The 18,952-nt window shown below is 41.2% G+C and overlaps 1 protein-coding gene across 1 annotated transcript; it reads left to right on the top strand.

Moving 5' to 3' along the window:
* Nucleotides 1-3,413: 3,413 nt before the first annotated feature.
* LOC124548058 (GATA zinc finger domain-containing protein 14-like) lies at nucleotides 3,414-5,582 on the top strand. The gene has a single exon (XM_047125154.1). It carries the CDS (start codon nucleotides 3,414-3,416, stop codon nucleotides 5,580-5,582), a length of 2,169 nt encoding a protein of 722 aa, XP_046981110.1.
* Nucleotides 5,583-18,952: the final 13,370 nt, after the last annotated feature.

Below are 18,952 nucleotides of genomic sequence, written 5' to 3'. Positions count from 1 at the left end.
AGTACATTTGTCCGATTTCAGTTGAAGATCATATGTGTTCAGAACGTTTTCTTTTTGTAACAACAGTCTTGTACTGTATTTGTGTAAGTTTGGCACTACAAATCATTTCTGCAACTGTGACGAGGGAACTGTAGGGACAGTACGTCTTTCGATACGACTCAAGAAAAATTAATGAAAAGGGAATTAAGTCTGGGCCTCATTTAATGTTCTATTATCTAGATATTTCTTCTAAACTTTTATGTCACAAAGGAACAATCAGAAAAACCTGTGGAATAAATAAAAAAATGGGTTTGATACAAAATTATAAGAAAAAAATTACTTCTAATTTTAGAAAAAATGCCCTTTAAGTTCTAAATAGGAGAGAAGTACCTATTTAAAACATTTAATTTACGGCAAAGATTCTTCTCGCTAGAACATTTATTTCAAGCACATTCATAATCCTAAAAAATTCGTTCATTTCTTCATAAGTTTTTCAACTTGTCAGTGGCAGGAAATTATTTCATAGTACAGTCGAATCGGTGCAAGGTACCAAAAGGATCATTCCTTGTCAAGTGGCCCAAATCTGAACTAGGTCGTCAGTCTCCAGTTTTGATGTATCTTTGCGTCTTACATGCAGCCATACCAAATTGCAGTTCGATAAATAGTATGCTGCGGCCCCTGGCTACGCTTCTGTAAAGGCCAGTTTTTTCCATATCATATACGAATAAATCACCAAGTTTGTTTTACTGTTGATCATGATCCAAGGGGACTCCGTCGTAGAAAATTGGCGACCCTGCTCGACGTTTTAGGTACGACAGCCTAGTAGTAGAACGTGTGCTCAGTACACAGCAGATTTATTGCAACTTGCTGTGAAAGAAGCTTATAAACCTAGTCGTTACGGATTTGGATCGTGTTTTATCAGCTTGTATCGTACTATAAAAATGACTTCCTGGTGCTGATTTTTTTCCCCATTTGCAGCTAGCCGGTATGTCATAAATCCGTGCACGTAGCGTGTATATATATATATATATATATGTTCTGAATTTCAAAAGGCAGTATCATAAAAGGATCATCCCAGATTTGATTTTTTTGCACCATTCAGAAGACCTCATTTTAACTGGTCAGGAAAAGTTTGTTTCAGTTTTGTAACAAGTTCAGAGTTAACAAAGAAGTTCAACAAAACGCAGTGATTGCTACTACGCGCGGAAAATTACGCAACATCTACTGTTTTAATTTTCTCAGCCTTTTACTTCTAGAAATGTTCATCTGTTTATTTAGCTTATTTCCGTCCTGTTACGTAATTGACTAAACACTATTTACCACACATGAACATGCAGTTATGGTCAGGTGAAAATATTCAGCTTCCGTTTAAAAATGTCTAGTGGAAGTTAGAATATAACTGTAGCTTGACGGATGTGCAAGACAATATTTCAGTGCAATTTTGGTTTTGCATATCATTGTGCATGACACCTGACAACATTTTACCATTCTTTCTGAGAAACCGAACTCTTGCATCAGTTTTTTTATGGTACAGGTTTGAGGTAATAATGTTAAAATTTGCAATTTTTCTGAATGCTTTGACAACTACAACATTTCTTTCAGTTCTTTACTCAGCAGCCTATAATCTAAGCGGTCAGGACATGCCTTAATTGTACTAAGCGTTAGAAAATCTTTTGGGTCACAGACCCAGCAGCAACAGTGTTGTGTGCAATTTGTTCTTGACTTTTACTTATCTTTTTTGTATACGCTCTAGAGCCCCTCGTTGACACCCTTGAAATTTCAGATGAGAGATCCCAATAGCAGTTAGGCTTGTGTTGAGTGACTCCGATGGTCTGACTTTGATTAAACTGACTCAGCTGTAATGGTTTTTTGGTGCAATTTGTTTTCGAAATTTTGGGCATGTTTTCTGACCGGATTGAATATTGCTTTTTGTTATAGCTTCCAACTGATCACCTCTTTCCAAAGTAACACCTCATAAGTCTTTGTTCACAGACTGGCTCTTTAAACTAAAAGTATTACAACAGACTCTCCATAGACATTCATACTTATCAAAATGCAATGCTCTGTGACGACAGCATATTTTGGCATTTTCACCAAGACGTAAGTCTCTTCTTCGATTAAATAATTGTTGCTGTGGTGCTAAAAATTCTTCCATTTCCTTCAAACATTTTTCTGATGCAAGTGTTACCAGGTGACATGCAGTATCGTCTGAAATATATTGCCTGGAACATCCATCAAGCTAGTTGAATTCCAAAACAGGGAGAAACAACCTAAATGAGCAGATAAACGTTTAGAAGTCAAAGGCTGAGCAAATTAATTTCTATTCTATAAAAACAAAGACAGCTGTAACAGTTTTTACATAATTTTCAAATGATTTTCTTCATTATCTCTAAAGTGGTTCGTCTCAAAAATTGAAAAAAAAAACATTTTCCTGATCAAAGTGCTCTCCTTTCAGTACCGCAAAAAAATTGTGTGTGAGACGATTCTTTTGAGACACAGTCTTTTGAAAATGAGACGAAATTGCTGCGTAATTTTTTTGAATCGGCTTAGGCTCGTATAACTCAGTCATTATTTGAGTAATCAAGACGCTTTATGACATGATGGCTGTCTGTGATCGAGAAAAAAATCAACATCAGTAAGTCATTCCATTATAAGATACAAGCCGCTGAAAAGTGGTCCAAGCTTTTCACGGCAAGATTTATGAGCTACTTTAACAACAAACTGTGAAAAATCTGCTGTACGCTGAACCACACATACAGCAACAAGGCTGTTGTACCTGAAAAGTTCAGCAGAATTACTAAATTTCAACGTGATAATGTCCTTAGATCGTGAGCAACAGTAAATCAAACACGTTAATTTATTCGTATCTGCCGCAATATGGAAAAATCTGGTCTTTACAAAAGCATAACCATATTACTTGTCAAGCTGTAAATTGGCATGGCTTCGTGTAAGACTCATACATACATCCTGTAAAAATTTAATCAAAATTGAAAAGGGTCAGTTAGGACCTTTAGATCACATGGTATAGAACGACCCAAAAAATGGTTTGACAAAAAAGTTCCATTTTGATGAGCTCTTATCGAGGATATAAGTTTTATATAATCTTTACATTTGGAACTTTTACATTGATTTGGTTTCTTTCTAGAAGGTTTCACATTACATAATGTCGAGTTTCTTCTTAAATGCTGAGACTAAAATCCGTCCTGCCATCCCCTAACATCCCCTCCTCCCCAAAAAAGAGCATGTATGCATCATTTTTGTGTGGCGCTGAAACATAGCACTTAGTAGTATTTGAATACAAATTATGTTTAACAGCCTGTAAATTGATTCCTGAGCATCACTGTATTAAGTTCTATAAATATTCCAAGGACATGTACTTATCTAAAAATTAAATTATCATTTTTCAGTAACAACATTGTACTGGTGCAACAGTCATGGCCACAGACACCAGGATCCGCTCAAGTGTGCTGAGCAGAGGCTGTCGCTGCAGCAAACGGGACGGCTTACCACACGAATGCCGCTGTCCACCAGAACTCAAGGGTGACAGTCCACAGATTGGCGCTGGAGACCATCCATGTCCTCCACCGGAGCCACAGTTCCAGCAGGGTGCTGGAGCCGGAGACGCCTCTCAGGACTACTGCCAGCAGATGCCTTCAGACGGCTACTACAGTGGTGGCTCTGTCCCCACCACACCCCGAGACGCAACTATGCCCCAAGGGCAGAATGTACAGTTCGGAAATCAGGGGGATAACGAACCACAGCACCAGGGGCACAGCAATCCGGGAATAGGACACAATCCACATAACAGTCCTTTGGACAATGCTGTATATAGTTCTGGCGATAACCAGGTTACTGATGCCACTCATCACCATAATAATCCAGGCCATATGAACACTTTTGGAAACCCTGGTAGCCAAGTGGATGGAGCTGGTAATTTTCCTCATGTACACTCTGACAATCCACATGGACAGTATGTTCCTGCTCAGGGTAATCCTCATTCACTCAGCAGTCCTCGTGACGCAGTTCACAATAACCCACATCACATGAGTCATGGCAATCCAGGAACCGAAATTTCGCATGGAAATCCCCATCAAATGAATCCTAATTACGCCCATGGAAACCCCCATCAAGCTGAACATAGTAACCCCCACAATCCTGGTCACAACAATCCAGGAACTATCAATAATCCGTACCATGCTGGACATGACAATCAAATGAATTTCAATAACCCACACTCAGGCAGTCATGGTAATCCTCATGCCACCAATACTGTCAATAACCCACATATGACACACAACCCTGGGCCAATGGAGATCTCAAATAATCCTGGTACTCACATACAAGGACAAACTATGGGGAATCCCCAAGCAATGAATCCTGGCCACCCACATCATGCTGGTCATGGAAATCCACATCAAATGAACCCTCATTCTGGTCATGGAAATCCCCATCAAATGAACCCTCATTCTGGTCATGGAAATCCACATCAAGCGAATCCCGGTCATGGAAATCCCCATCAAGCGAATCCCGGTCATGGAAATCCCCATCAAGCGAACCCCGGTCATGGAAATCCCCATCCAATGAACCCTGGCCACCCACCTCATACCGGTCATGGAAATCCCCATCCAATGAACCCTGGCCACCCACCTCACGCTGGCCATGGAAATCCCCATCCTGGTCACATGCCACATCATGGCACAAGCATGCCATATGATGCAGGTGCTGCTGGAGAGACCTCGACTTATGGTAACCCTCATGGACAGTATTCAGGCAATCCACATGGAGTAAATACTCCAAATCCAGGTCATACTCATGGTAACCCAACAGAAAGCCATAATCCTCATTCAGGTTATCAGCATAATAACCCTCACCAGACCTCAGGGAACCCTAGCAAGGCACCAGACTATCCATATGAAGGGTACCCACCACAGGTACTGCCCCCAAGTCCTAAGCATAATCAGATGTACCCATCTCACGCAGCTCACGGACATCACAACCCTGGTACAGCTCACCAGTTTAATGCAAACAATCCTGGATATGCCCATCACATGGGGCATCATGAAAACTATGGCCAACAGTATCCACCAAATGCTAATAACATGCACAACCATCCAAACAACCAACATTACCCACATTCAGGCAACATGCAGAACAATCCAAACCAAATGTTCCAACATAATATGACCCACTCTCATTCTCAAGGTGATGTTGTCCATAATCCACATCAATATAATTATCAACACAATCCCAACGTGCATGGGGGAAATCCTCATTACGGCCATCAGGGTACATCTGGCGCTGGTGTTCACAATCCTGGTATCCACATGGGACATTCACACAATCAGGGACCACATGATTCAACGGGAAATCCTCGTATGGGGCACCATGGCTACCCACAAAACAATATGCAGGGTGGTTTCAATCCTCATGCTTCACCTAGTCAAGTCCATAATTTCGGCATGCATGGCAATCCAGGTCAGTGGAATGCAAACCAGGGATACCAACAATTCCAAGGGCAACATGGCTATGGGAACCACCCTCGTGGCGGTCAGATGAATACATTTAACAATCAATCACATTATGGTAACCAGGCAGCATATTAAACAGTCATGTGCGAATTATCCTCATCTTCCTCCTCAAAGTGTTGTGTACAGTGCGTTATGACGAGTGTATAAATTGTCTTTGTGTCCAAAATTAAAACTTGTGAATTGTAATTAACTGTTCTTTGATTTCTAGATTGGGAAACAGTCATCAGGAAGTATGTAAGATTGTGCTAGTGAAATTTATTTATATAGCTGTTTACACATTGCTAAAAACTTTTGCAGTATTTCGATAAATTTTAGTACTGGGAAGAGCATTGAGAGAATCTTGAGGAAGAATTCTTGTACTTTTGCATCTTCACTAACAGGATGAATCCTTGAGCATTGTGTCAACGTATTATATAAAGGACTCTGCTGAAGATGGCTTGGTAATCACAATTGCCGTCCACTTATCTACGGATAATTGCAGATACGCTGATGAGCCAGAGTTTTATGACCACTGCCGACAACACTGGTACCTTATAGCGCTGCGGCCGTGTGGCGCGGTAAAGAAAGTGTCTAAGTGGCGTAGAGGCGGACGGAGAATCATCCTAGGACGATATGGGCCGGAAAAAGGGAAATCCACTGACATAAGCGACTTTGGAAAAGGGAAGATTGTTATGACCCTGCATCTGGAAACGAGAATCTCGAAAACGGCGAAGATGTTCGGCTGTTCATGCGCTACTGTCGTGAATATCTATGGAAAGTGGTTGAAGGATAGTGAAACCCAGAGAAGGCAACAATTTGTTAAAAGCTAACACTTATTACAGAATGCGGAGACCGGAGACTTGACTGCTCTGTGAAAGAAGATAGACGATAATCTGTGGCAGATGTGACAACAGGGTATAATTCTGGCAGAGGCACAAGTGTTTGGGAGCATACACTTCAGTGTGCAGTGTAGGTATCCAAAGTGTTTCCGTGTTGCTGAAAGATCAGTTACGACTGCAGTGGGCATGAGATCATCGAGATTGGATCGTGTATCAATGAAAACGCGTCTCCTAATCGGATGACCACGTTTCTTCTTACAGAAAGTGGATTGTCGTATCAGGATACGCCGTCATCCAAGCTAACGAGTGGTCTAAACATGCAACGCGTCGCGATGCAGGCCGGTGGAAGCAAAACGCGACGTTCACCTGTTCTCCTATGGGAGCTGTGGTAATAATCGAAGGCACCATGACAGTTGTGGACTTCGTGAACATTATTGCGGACAACCTGGATCCCTTCATGTTAGAAGTCTCACCCGAATATCTCCCCCGACAGCCATGGCATATTCCGCCAGAATAATCGCGCGTGTCACAAGGCTGCAGTAGTCTGAGGAGCATAATAGAGAACTCACCCAAGTCGCCTTTTCTGAATCAGACAGATAACATCCCTGACACTTTCTGGTGCGAGCTGCGCCCCCAGTAGGAGTTAATGTACCGGGTGATCAAAAAGTCAGTATAAATTTGAAAACTGAATAAATCAACGAATAATGTAGATAGAGAGGTACAAATTGACATACATGCTTGGAATGACATGGGGTTTTATTAGAACCAAAAAAAATACAAAAGCTCAAAAAATGTCCGACAGATGGCGCTTCATCTGATCAGAATAGCAATAATTAGCATAACAAAGTCAGACAAAGCAAAGATGATGTTCTTTAGAGGAAATGCTCAATATGTCCACCATCATTCCTCAACAATAGCTGTAGTCGAGGAATAATGTTGTGAACAGCACTGTAAAGCATGTCCGGAGTTATGGTGAGGCATTGGCGTCGGATGTTGTCTTCCAGCATCCCTAGAGATGTCGGTCGATCACGATACACTTGCGACTTCAGGTAACCGCAAAGCCAATAATCGCACGGACTGAGGTCTGGGGACCTGGGAGGCCAAGCATGACGAAAGTGGCGGCTGAGAACACGATCATCATCAAACGACGCGCGCAAGAGATCTTTCACGCGTCTAGCAATATGGGGAGGAGCGCCATCCTGCATAAACATCGTACGTTCTAACAGGTGTTTATCAGCCAGGCTGGGGATGATGCGATTCTGTAACATATCGGCTTACCTCTCACCCGTCACGGTAGCAGTTACAAAACCAGAATCACGCATTTCCTCGAAGAAAAAAGGCCCGATAACGGTAGATGTGGTAAATCCAACCCATACCGTGACTTTCTCGTCGTGAAATGGAGTTCCCACGACAGTTCTAGGATTTTCGGTAGCCCAAATTCTGCAGTTGTGGGCGTTGACAGACCTTCGGAGCGTGAAATGAGCTTCGTCGGTCCACAACACGTTACTCAACCAACCACATCTTCCGCCATCTTTTGAAACGCCCACACCGCAAATGCCCTCCGCTTAACTAAATCGCCAGTTAACAGTTCATGATGCCGATGGATTTTGTACGGATAGCATCAGAGGGTACGCCTCAGTGCCAACCAAACAGTAGTGCGACGTGCGACTGCACGAGCGCTTGACTTCCCCGTGCATAGACGTACCCACTACAGACCCCATTTCTTCCTGAACTGTTTCAGCAGCATTACGCCTTGTGCTCGGTCGGCCACTACGGGATCTATCGTCTAAACAACCCGTGGCTTCGAACTTCGAAATCATTCTCGCCACACCTGCATGTGTCAACGTACCTTTACCCGTTCGAATCCCCTTCCTATGGCGATAAGATCGTAACGCTGAACTAGCACATTCCCCATTCTGATAATACAGCTTCACTAAAAGCGCCTTTTCAGGTAACGTCAACATGCTGCGACTGCTGGTGCATCTGATTCTCTCTCTCATTACACACGATTGTCATGCGCAGTCACTGACGTTTTGCTGTCCAGCGCCATCTGTTGGACATTTTGTGAACTTTTTTTTTTGTTCTAATAAAACCCCATGTCATTCCAAGCATGTGTGTCAATTTTTACCTCTCTATCTACATTATTCGGTGGTTTATTCAGTTTTCAAATTTATACTGACTTTTTGATCACCTGGTACTTTGGTGCAAAAGTGCTCATCAACCTCTCATCCAACGTAATGAAAGAAACTGATAATCATACCAAAAAATCAAAAAAATACCGTACGTGATTATCCACTCCATGGAAAATTTATCTGATTACCTAGATTCGAGGAGGGAAAAGTTCAGTTACTTTGATGGCAAGTAACTATTGACAAAGCATCATGAGAAGTGCTCTGTGTTGTAAATGGCATCTGTTCTACAGACGTCTGTAAAACTATTTTCATGAAGAAAATACCATTGTATTCAGGTAAATATTAAGCTGTTAGTAGGAGAAAAATAGCAGCTAATTAACCCAATATAACCAAGGTCGCTGGAGCTTTTCTTATTTACTAGGTTACATTTAGGTAGATAAATCACAAATAGTGTAAGTAATATATTGATAGATTATTATGAATACTGTGCACTTGTAGTGTCTAAGAATTGCTGGTAATTTGTTAATATATGTTTCGGTTCGCTGTACAGCCATTTTGGTCTCTTCCCTGTTGAAATCTACGAATGAATGAAAGAATGAACGCAACCTTGTATTCTCGAATAACGTCGTGTGTATGTACAAAGTCCACAGTCAACTGCGATGCGTTTTGTGAATCCTGTAGACAGCAGCGGTGTTGCTGATCTGAGCTCATTCGTACAGTCCTTTACGTGAACACACTTGTAGGATTCGTCACCCAGCCACGTGCAAGTGAAGTGCGCACTGAAAGGGTCTGTAAAGACAACACTACGTAGCCTACTGCCGCTGTAGTTGCATTCACATGGACGTGATGATGAAGAAGCACATCCGACTGATGCCGGCGATTTTCAAACAGCTCTATGTCGGATACGGTTAAGAAGGGGGCATATTTTCATTTGCAGCAATGCTCTCACCTCTCAGCCCATGTATCTTTCCTCCTCACTCACCACACACACACACACACACACACACACACACACACACACACACACACACACACACACATATATATATATATATATATATATATATATATATATATATATATATATATATATATATTAGCTTTTCAGAGCATTCACACAAGGTTGGCGCCGGTGGCGACACTTACAACGTGCTGACACGAGGAAAATTTCCAACCGATTTCTCATACACAAACAGCAGTTGACCGGCGTTGCCTGGTGAAACCCTGCATTTAAACAGGATAATGTACGTCTGCATGTTGCAGGTCCTGTACGGGCCTTTCTAGAAACAGAAAATGTTCGACTGCTGCCCTGGCCAGCACATTCTCCAGATCTCTCACCAACTGAAAACGTCTGGTCAATGGTGGCCGAGCAACTGGCTCGTCACAATACGCCAGTCACTACTCTTGATTAACAGTGGTATCGTGATGAAGCTTCATGGGCAGCTGTACCTGTACACGTCATCCAAGCTCTGTTTGACTCAATGCCCAGGCGTATCAAGGCCGTTATTACGGCCAAAGGTGGTTGTTCTGGGTACTGATTTCTCAGGAGCTATACACCCAAATTGCGTGAAAATGTAATCACATGTCAGTTCTAGTATAATATATTTGTCCAATGAATACCCGTTTATCATCTGCATTTCTTCTTAGTGTAGCAATTTTAGTGGCCAGTAGTGTATTTAATGTACATTGTTCCTTATTTGTTATTCAGTACATTGTCACTCTTTCCTACACCTCACTGCATGCGTGTTTCGCAAGAATTTCCATATTCTCTCGCTATCTTCACGCAACCTAAAAGACCTTGAGAAAAATGGATAGTACACTTTTAAAGGAAATTTAATGTGATTTAATTTTGTACTGCAACAAGTTTTCGCGTCATTGAAGAAAACGTATGTTTGTACATAATTAAGGAGAGGACGGCCAGTGATCTCCTCACTGCGGATGCACACCAGGCTCGAACTCTTAAGGGAATCGGCGAAATGCCGCGAGTAATGAGGATAATGGGCAAAGGGCACTACTCTAGTAGCATGTAGATAAGTTGAGTATTTGGCTCTGATGGGGTACATGCTAGCGTAGATTGTGCAGTAGTGATGACCACTGTGTCCGCATGGCTTAGTGGTTAGAGCACTTGCCTAACAAGCAGGAGACCTGGGTTTGGATCCGCGTCCGGCACAAAACTTCGTCTTTCCCCACCAATTTATATCAATTCCCATTCGCAGCCAATTTCTGTAATTCCTTTGTGCCCAAATTGTTAGTGTTTACTGTGTTTCGTAACAATACGTCTGAGAAGTTCGGCGAATGGTCTCAAAAAATAAAGAAAACAAGAGTTGTAAACAAATATCTTTACTAGCCTTCAAAGTAATCATCATTACCTAGAATACACTTCTGACATAGGTCGTAAGGCTGTTCTGGAAGCAGTCAGCAAATGCTTCTTGTGAAATCGACCAAAGAGCCGTCTTCTTGGGCTGTTGGATATCCGCAACGTCTGCGAATGTTCCTGAAGAACAGTGCTTAACTTGTATTTGCTTACCTTCAACCCTCCTTCTCTCACTTTCAGAAAGCCACCCAATCATGAGCAAGTACCCGTCGCATTCATGTCATTGTAAAATGGATTAATGTGATAAAACGAAGTTTTGATTAAAATTAAGGAAAACGGTGACGGAGACTCACGCAATGTTAGTGAAAGCGTACCGTCAAGCAGTCACTAAAAAGTATGTGTTTGTGTATTTTAAATGCTGTAGACAAGGAAGATAAGCTGCTTTCGGGTCAACATGAGCAAGTCCCGACAAAATCGAACGAGTGCGGCGGATGTTTGTGGATGATCGGCCGCTGACTTCAAAAGTGAGAGCATACGTTGAAGATAATCACACAGTTTAAGCACTATTGTTCAGGAACATTCGCAGACTTTGCGTGACCACGGTGCTTCGAGCGATTCCACAAGAAGCGTTTGCTGACAGCCAATGGCTTTACAACCTATGTCATTAAGTATATTGTAGCTAATGCTGATTATTTTGAAGGCCGGTAAAGATGTTCTGTTTGTAATTATTGTATCCTTTATTTTCTGAGACCATTTACCGAAATTTTAGGGCGCGGATTGTAGATACATATTTCATAAATTAGTTACCAGCCGTACTGCCTCAGAAAGAATTATTTCAGACAGTCACAGGTGTTCTGCACACATCTAAGGCCCAATTCACACAGAACTGGAGTGGCGCGGACGTCTCGTGTGGACGTGGGGCTGTTTCGCGCCACCTCAGTGTTAACAAATGAAGCAGTTCACAAAGAGATATCTTGGAGGTGACTTGTCGCTTCGTGACCCTCGCCGCGTTCGTTTCTCGCCACGAGTGGCGCACGGAAGGGATGGGTGGCAGAGACATCGAAGTGGCGCGCTGCTGTTTTCATTAATCTGGAGTCATCCGATGTGAGTAAAAAATTTGTTTTATATAGATGAAGCAAAGCTACGTCCGATTCTGTAGATAGTTCCTCAGTAAAACACGTACTTTTCGCGTAAAAAATTAAAAACTACTGTTTTGATATTCGCGTGTGTTCTTTCTTGCTCAATTTTGAAGAAACTATTCTGCAAAAAGATTAACTTTTCAACATCTTGTAGTCTGACGTCACAGGTTGATAGTGAACTGGTTTTATTTCTATCATTACGCATGACTATTGAGATACTTCCCAAATAAATATTCAGAAAAGTTTACAGTTAAGGCTGTAGTCGTTGGCCAGTTAGCGTTTGATGAGTTTTAGGACATAGGTTGCCACATAAGAATTATAGCTAACATAAACTTGGCGGTGGAAGGAGGGCGATACCTCTTTCCAATTCCGTGTGGATAGTTATTATAATTTGACATTTGCCGCTACGAGCCACGACGCACAACATTCTACGTTATGACAGCGCGCTATGCAGATTTCTGACTCGCCTTGCTCTTTCGTATATGGTTTATGAAGTCAGTTAAATCATATTTTAAATTAATATTGAATTAAGAGTTTTTTTCACTTTGAAACTAGAGGTAGACGACCGCAGATCTAGCGGCAGACTTCGCTTTGTACTGTATACGTGAGTTTTTCTTGTCTACACCAATGATTTCATTCACAAAACATTAAATATCTATTTTATTTTACATATTGTCGCACAAAAATAACGTGTGTTCCAGCGAGCAATGAAAAAGTTATGGGATTTTACTATTGATATTACTAAAGCATTCTTTGTTCTGGATGTTTTATGCTCAGCTATTTGCTTACCGGTACTTATTTCACGCTTACATATTTGACTTTTCTAGGCTCATGCAGTGTACATGAGTTAAAATGTGATTTTGTATATTTTTGTAGCGGTTATTATATAATTATTCATGTTACCTTAAAAAAAGGTACTACCATTTTTTATTTCCCTGGGCGAACAATGTTCAGTTTGTGCATTTACAACCTTATGCTCTGGAGCACTCAGTGTTTTCTATGTTACTTCTTCAAAAACAAACCTTATTTTAAGAAGATAATGCAACACAGGTCAGAACGCATGATGTTCACTGCTGTACAAATCTACACAAGTAGCAGCAGAAGATACAGGAAAGATTAATACCATTCTTGTTGCAAATGCATTAAACACGTACATTCATCATTACATTGTCTGTCCTCAATCAATGTTTTTTTTTCAGACAATCGTGCAAATCCACTATTCATTTGGTACTTTCTCATTCGTTTTTCAGCTGGGATAAACCGTCAAATGTCAAGTATGGCTTTCTTCTTGGCACTTTTTACTGGCAAAATTTTAACACACAAGGTAGGGGAAACTGTAATGTCATCTAGCGCCAGATTTCTTTTCCAGACACCTTTTGGCTTCAGTGAAATACATTGGCAAATCCCCTTATTTTAGTATGGTTTTCAGATGGGTGTCGCCCGATACACTCAATGCACCCAGTGATCTAGTGCTCTAAGATCCTTAAAATCGTATTTTTCCACCTTGCACAAAAGGAATCTGTTTTCGTTAACGTTGACAAGGACTGGAATTCAGATTTATGGATGAAATGATATTTCGTTCCTCTCTATAAGGACATGGTAGGAAACTATGCCCAGTGACGAGGAATATCTGAACTACAGCAGTGAAATATTGAATGACGATTGTATTTTGGAAAAGTGTTGTTATAAATATTTCGAACACCTCTCGAAAAATCAGCAATGTATGGGCTTGCATTCAAATGAAAATCATATGAAAAATAGGAATTATGATACAAACATTCCAGTTTCGTTATTTTTTTCTGAATTTTGTCCTTCACTTCGTCTAACGCTGTATAAAAACACTTTTGAGACACTGTAAAACCGCTGGAAACGTTCAGGGTAAATGTTCACTTCTTTCATTACGTCGAGTGTGTCAAATTTCTTTTCGTTTTTTCTACAGTAACGTATGTACCCAATACATTCTTTGCTGCTCAACATCTGCAAGTTGCAAAGGGTTAGGTGTGAAACATTCCCGTAGAAAAATTAAGAATGACAATGCTGGTAAACCTATTACATTATTTGATTTTTAAACAGCTGAGCAAAACTGGACGCACTCAGACATTTCTCTCTTTACTCCCATGAACCATGGACCTTGCCGTTGGTGGGGAGGCTTGCGTGCCTCAACGATACAGATAGCCGTACCGTAGGTGCAACCACAACGGAAGGGTATCTGTTGAGAGGCCAGACAAACGTATGGTTCCTGAAGAGGGGTAACAGCCTTTTCAGTAGTTGCAGGGGCAACAGTCTGGATGATTGACTGACCTGGCCTTGTAACACTAACCAAAACGGCCTTGCTGTGCTGGTACTGCGAACGGCTGAAAGCAAGGGGAAACTACAGCCGTAATTTTTCCCGAGGGCATGCAGCTTTTTACTATTTGGGGAGCAAAATAACTGATGATGGTCGAAGTAGAGAGGATATAAAATGTACACCGGCAATGGCAAGGAAAGCGTCTCTGAAGAAGAGAAATTTGTTAACATCGAGTATAGATTTAAGTGTCAGGAAGTCGTTTCTGAAAGTATTTGTATGGAGTGATGGAGTGTAGCCATGTATGGAAGTGAAACATGGACGATAAATAGTTTATACAAGAAGACAATAGAAGCTGTCGAAATGTGGCGCTACAGACGAATGCTCAAGATTAGATGGGTAGATCACATAACTAATGAGGAGGTATTGAATAGAATTGGGGAGAAGAGGAGTTTGTGGCACAACTTGACCAGAAGAAGAGATCGGTTGGTAGGACATGTTCTGAGGCATCAAGGGATCACCAATTTAGTACTGGAGGGCAGCGTGGAGGGTAAAAATCGTAGAGGGAGACCAATAGATGAATATACTAAACAGATTCAGAAGGATGTAGGCTGCAGTAGGTACTGGGAGATGAAGAAGCTTGCACAGGATAGAGTAGCATGGAGAGCTGCATCAAACCAGTCTCTGGACTGAAGACCACAACAACAACAACTTATTCCAATCAACAGTAAACTGGCACACATTTTTTGTAGCGCAACGCAATCTGACTTTCAATAATCCCTGCAAAAGAATGGTCCTGACTAACAGTAACCTATACCTTTCATGAATCACTTACCTCACAAAAATCTTCGTTACTCAAACTACTGCAATACAGTGTGCACCAGTGCTGCCAGCTAAATAAAAGATTCTAACTACTGAAGGCACTAACTACTGATAGGCATAGTTAGCAAATGAAAGATTTTGATGGAGAACAATGTATTTACCTTAATAGTGTTCAAAAGTCATAATATACGTATCGGTTCATGACATCCGGTCTTACAAATTTCGTTTTTCTGACGGACACACGTCCAGGGTGCCTATTCTGTATCTTTCCGACATTGTGCCGATCGTTTAGGTACTCAAGAGCACCGAACGGTCTAGTACTCGAATTAGAGTCCCATCTTTATTCAGTATGCATTTCGGTAGCGATACCGTTCGGGTCTAGAGAACTGAAGCGCTGTTGTCGATTCGCGTCGCGCAAGCCAATCAAAAGCAAGCGGCCGCACATCCGCGCTTGCGCACTGCAGCGCCAACAGCGCCACGAACACAAAGCGGCTAGCAGATGAAACAGGTGCGCTATTCTTCGCAGTATCGAACTTGCGTTTTCGCAGTACGAAGTGTTGCTAAAATGCCAGCGGAAATGTCGGACGAAACTGATTCTCAGCTGAAATGCACAGAAATTTTTACAGTTTCCCTGACCGCATGTTTCCATGCATACCTATTAACGATAGTGTTTTTGACTGTATTTTTCAGATTGTCGTAAATCACGCATTGTGTCATCTTATTCTCATTCACATTGTCATCGTGTTTTGGATTTTACGTTTCGGAAATTGAGTTAGGAATAGTGTGTAGTGCCACATTGCACTGATACATCTATACAAACACCCGAAAAATTGAATGAGAGTTTCAAAGAATAAGAAGATAAACAGAATGTGGTTTTAACTCGCTCCTAGAGATCCAAATGATTAAGTAGCCCATTTCCCTATATGATACGTCAACGATTTCTGTCTTAAAAACAAAATTGAAAAAAACGCGTTTTCAAGAGCTCCTGTAGTTCATTGAAGTTTATAACATGCATCTCATAAATGAAAATGTTTCGTATATGGTCCTACAGTCTAAAAATATTACAGCGGAGATCTTACATCTCTGTTTACTGTTGTTCAGGATTCGATCGCAGATAAAGGCTTGTGACAAGCAAGATTATGAAGATGACTGCTGCTAGTTACATTCCCAGTAATTTAAGTTGTGCTCTTACATTCCTGTCTAGCTGCATATTCGGAAATCGCTACATATTCGGAAAAAATGGTGAATTATTTCTGACAAGAAAAAAAATAAAGGTCACTGTCAGTTGTTTCACTCACAGCAATTTCATCTCCAACAATTTAATATGTCGTATTTTAAACACACAGAAATCATGAAATCGTTACTGAGGAAGTGCGCTCTTACATGTAAGTTATATTGCAGAAAAATCTTAACTTACACGAATAACAATGTCTCAGAACGTGTTGCATATATGAACAGGAAAAAAGAAAATTTGCATCCACCCGAGCGCGAACCCGTGTTCTTACGTGTAGCAATCCCGCGCGCTAACCACTTTTCCTTTTTTTTGCATTTTGTTCGTTATTGATCGTTGTGTTTGTTCGTTGCGGACGTCACATGACATCCGTTCAAGTTCGTTGTTGATCCTTCCACTCAGTTTTTTATTACAGAGGCCAACCAGCTCTCTGACCGAGCACGCTGAGCTACCGTGCTGGCGTTTTTGTTCGTTGCATCTGCTCGGGGCGGACGTCGTAAGACATCCGTTTAAGTTCGTTGTTGATCGATTAACTCAGTTTTTTTGTTACAGAAAGCAGCTAACCCTCTGACCGAACACGCTGAGCTACAGTGCCGGCACCACTTCGCTATGCTAAACAACAGCTACGCGTGGCTGAATTCTTGTACTATTGCGGAGGAATGTAGGCTGACTTTGTTGCCAAACAATGTTGCGTAAGCCAGAATGCGTAATAGTTTGGAAGGTTTCTAATACCAGGCTTCACATAATTGCTTTTCATTGTTACTTGAAAGTTGTAAACACGTTTCGATAATTACTAACTAAACCATTTGTGGGAAAAAGTACACAAAAGTCACTAGTAACGTCAGTTCACACTCATGTAATATAAGTAAGCAGAGCCGATGTCTTGCTATTTAATGATCTTTAAACTCTCAACTGCATTCAAATAACACGTTTTTTGAGAGAATATTGACCGAGAATGTTTTATCTTTGGATTGAATCATTCACAGTAACAACCTAACCTAGCCATCTTTCTAGCAAAGGAAAAGTCTATGATGAACTCACTTTCCAACCGGATGCGTCCTCAAGTGATTCTTTAGTAACACAATTACTAAATCCAAAGCTAAAACCGCTAAATATGTTTAAAATAGCAAATTATAGGTGTACATAAATCACAGCTCACCGATCGACAGGGCCACACCGAAATCCAAAACCTCTCGGTACAATTGTAAAATCTGTGGGAGGACCGTTCTGTAACAGGTCGCAGAAACTTACTGAACAGGATATTTCGATAAAGAACCGAAAATGACGTCACTACCGAAACGTACCAACTACACCGATCGATATGAACGATACAGAATAGGGACCCAGATCGTCCGCTCTCAAGACTCGGCTATCTCTTTCCCCACATCCACCACTGCTAGCGGCTCACCTCTAACTGCGCAATGCACGGTTGTGATATCCAGACAGCGCGATTCTCGTACCAACCTCATGAAATTATCGTATTTTAGTAAAAATTCTCGTACGTTTTGAATTTTTTTATTCATATATATTTACAGCCGGCCGGTGTGGCCGTGTGGTTCTAGGCGTTTCAGTCTGGAACCGCGTGACCGCTACGGTCGCAGGTTCGAATCCTGCCTCGGGCACGGATGTGTGTGATGTCCTTAGTTAGGTTTAAGTAGTTCTGAGTTCTAGGGGACTGATGACCACAGATGTTAAGTTCCATAGTGCTCAGAGCCATTTGAACGAAGCCAATATATATATATATATATATATATATATATATATATATATATATATATATATATATATACAGCTTTACAAAACCTTATTTACAAATGAATAAAACTATGACAAGAATTTGTAATTATGAAACTAATTCGATGTCTACATCTTCTTCTTCCTGTTTCGTTTTATAAAGAATGTCCGATGTCATTTTCTCGAACATTTCGTGTGTTGGCTCAAAAGTTACACATGTTTCGTTGTTTCCTGGTCGTTCTTTAATGCAATCAGAGGCAAGAAGTGCTCCGTTCAGTGTATTGGTTTGGAGTCTGTTCCAAATTTTGGTTTTCATGAGGTTTACCTGAAGTTGAACATGAAACTTCAATAACCTGACAAGTATCAAATCATATTATTAACTAGTTATTAGCTTCATTGCTTTACATACCTTAGAAAAAACTCTTTCGCAGTCTGTATTTGAATGAGGTAAACTCAGAATTGAGAGAGCGAAAACGCTCAATTCCTTAAATTCTTCAGATTCGTTATTTAATATAGTCCACATTTCATCCGGTGATTGTTCCTTTTGTAGTGAGTCAGGGAGACAAGCCAAAACCAGAGGGAGACGCCTCTACTGGTCATCTGTAGTTTGTGCTAAATCGAGATCTGAGGGAGGAATTATACAGTTCCATTAAAGGCATGAGTGAAGGTGTTGTATCTCGGAAACTTTGTGATAGGGCATTTGTAGGTTTGAGCGCCGCTAGTTTGGACAGCACTTTATCTTCCATATCATACCGTAATTTGATCTGGCACGAAGCTGTCTGTAATATTTGAGAATTATTAGCTCTCAATAGGTTGTTGTTGTTTGTTGTTGTTGTGGTCTTCTGTCCTGAGACTGGTTTGATGCAGCTCTCCATGCTACTCTATCCTGTGCAAGCCTCTTCGTTTCCCAGTACCTACTGCAGCCTACATCCTTCTGAATCTGCTTAGTGTATTCATCTCTCGGTCTCCCT

The sequence above is a fragment of the Schistocerca americana genome, chromosome 1 (genome assembly GCF_021461395.2).
Source record: "Schistocerca americana isolate TAMUIC-IGC-003095 chromosome 1, iqSchAmer2.1, whole genome shotgun sequence".
Taxonomy (NCBI): Eukaryota; Metazoa; Arthropoda; class Insecta; order Orthoptera; family Acrididae; genus Schistocerca; species Schistocerca americana.
This window is presented reverse-complemented; position numbering and strand designations above follow the sequence as displayed.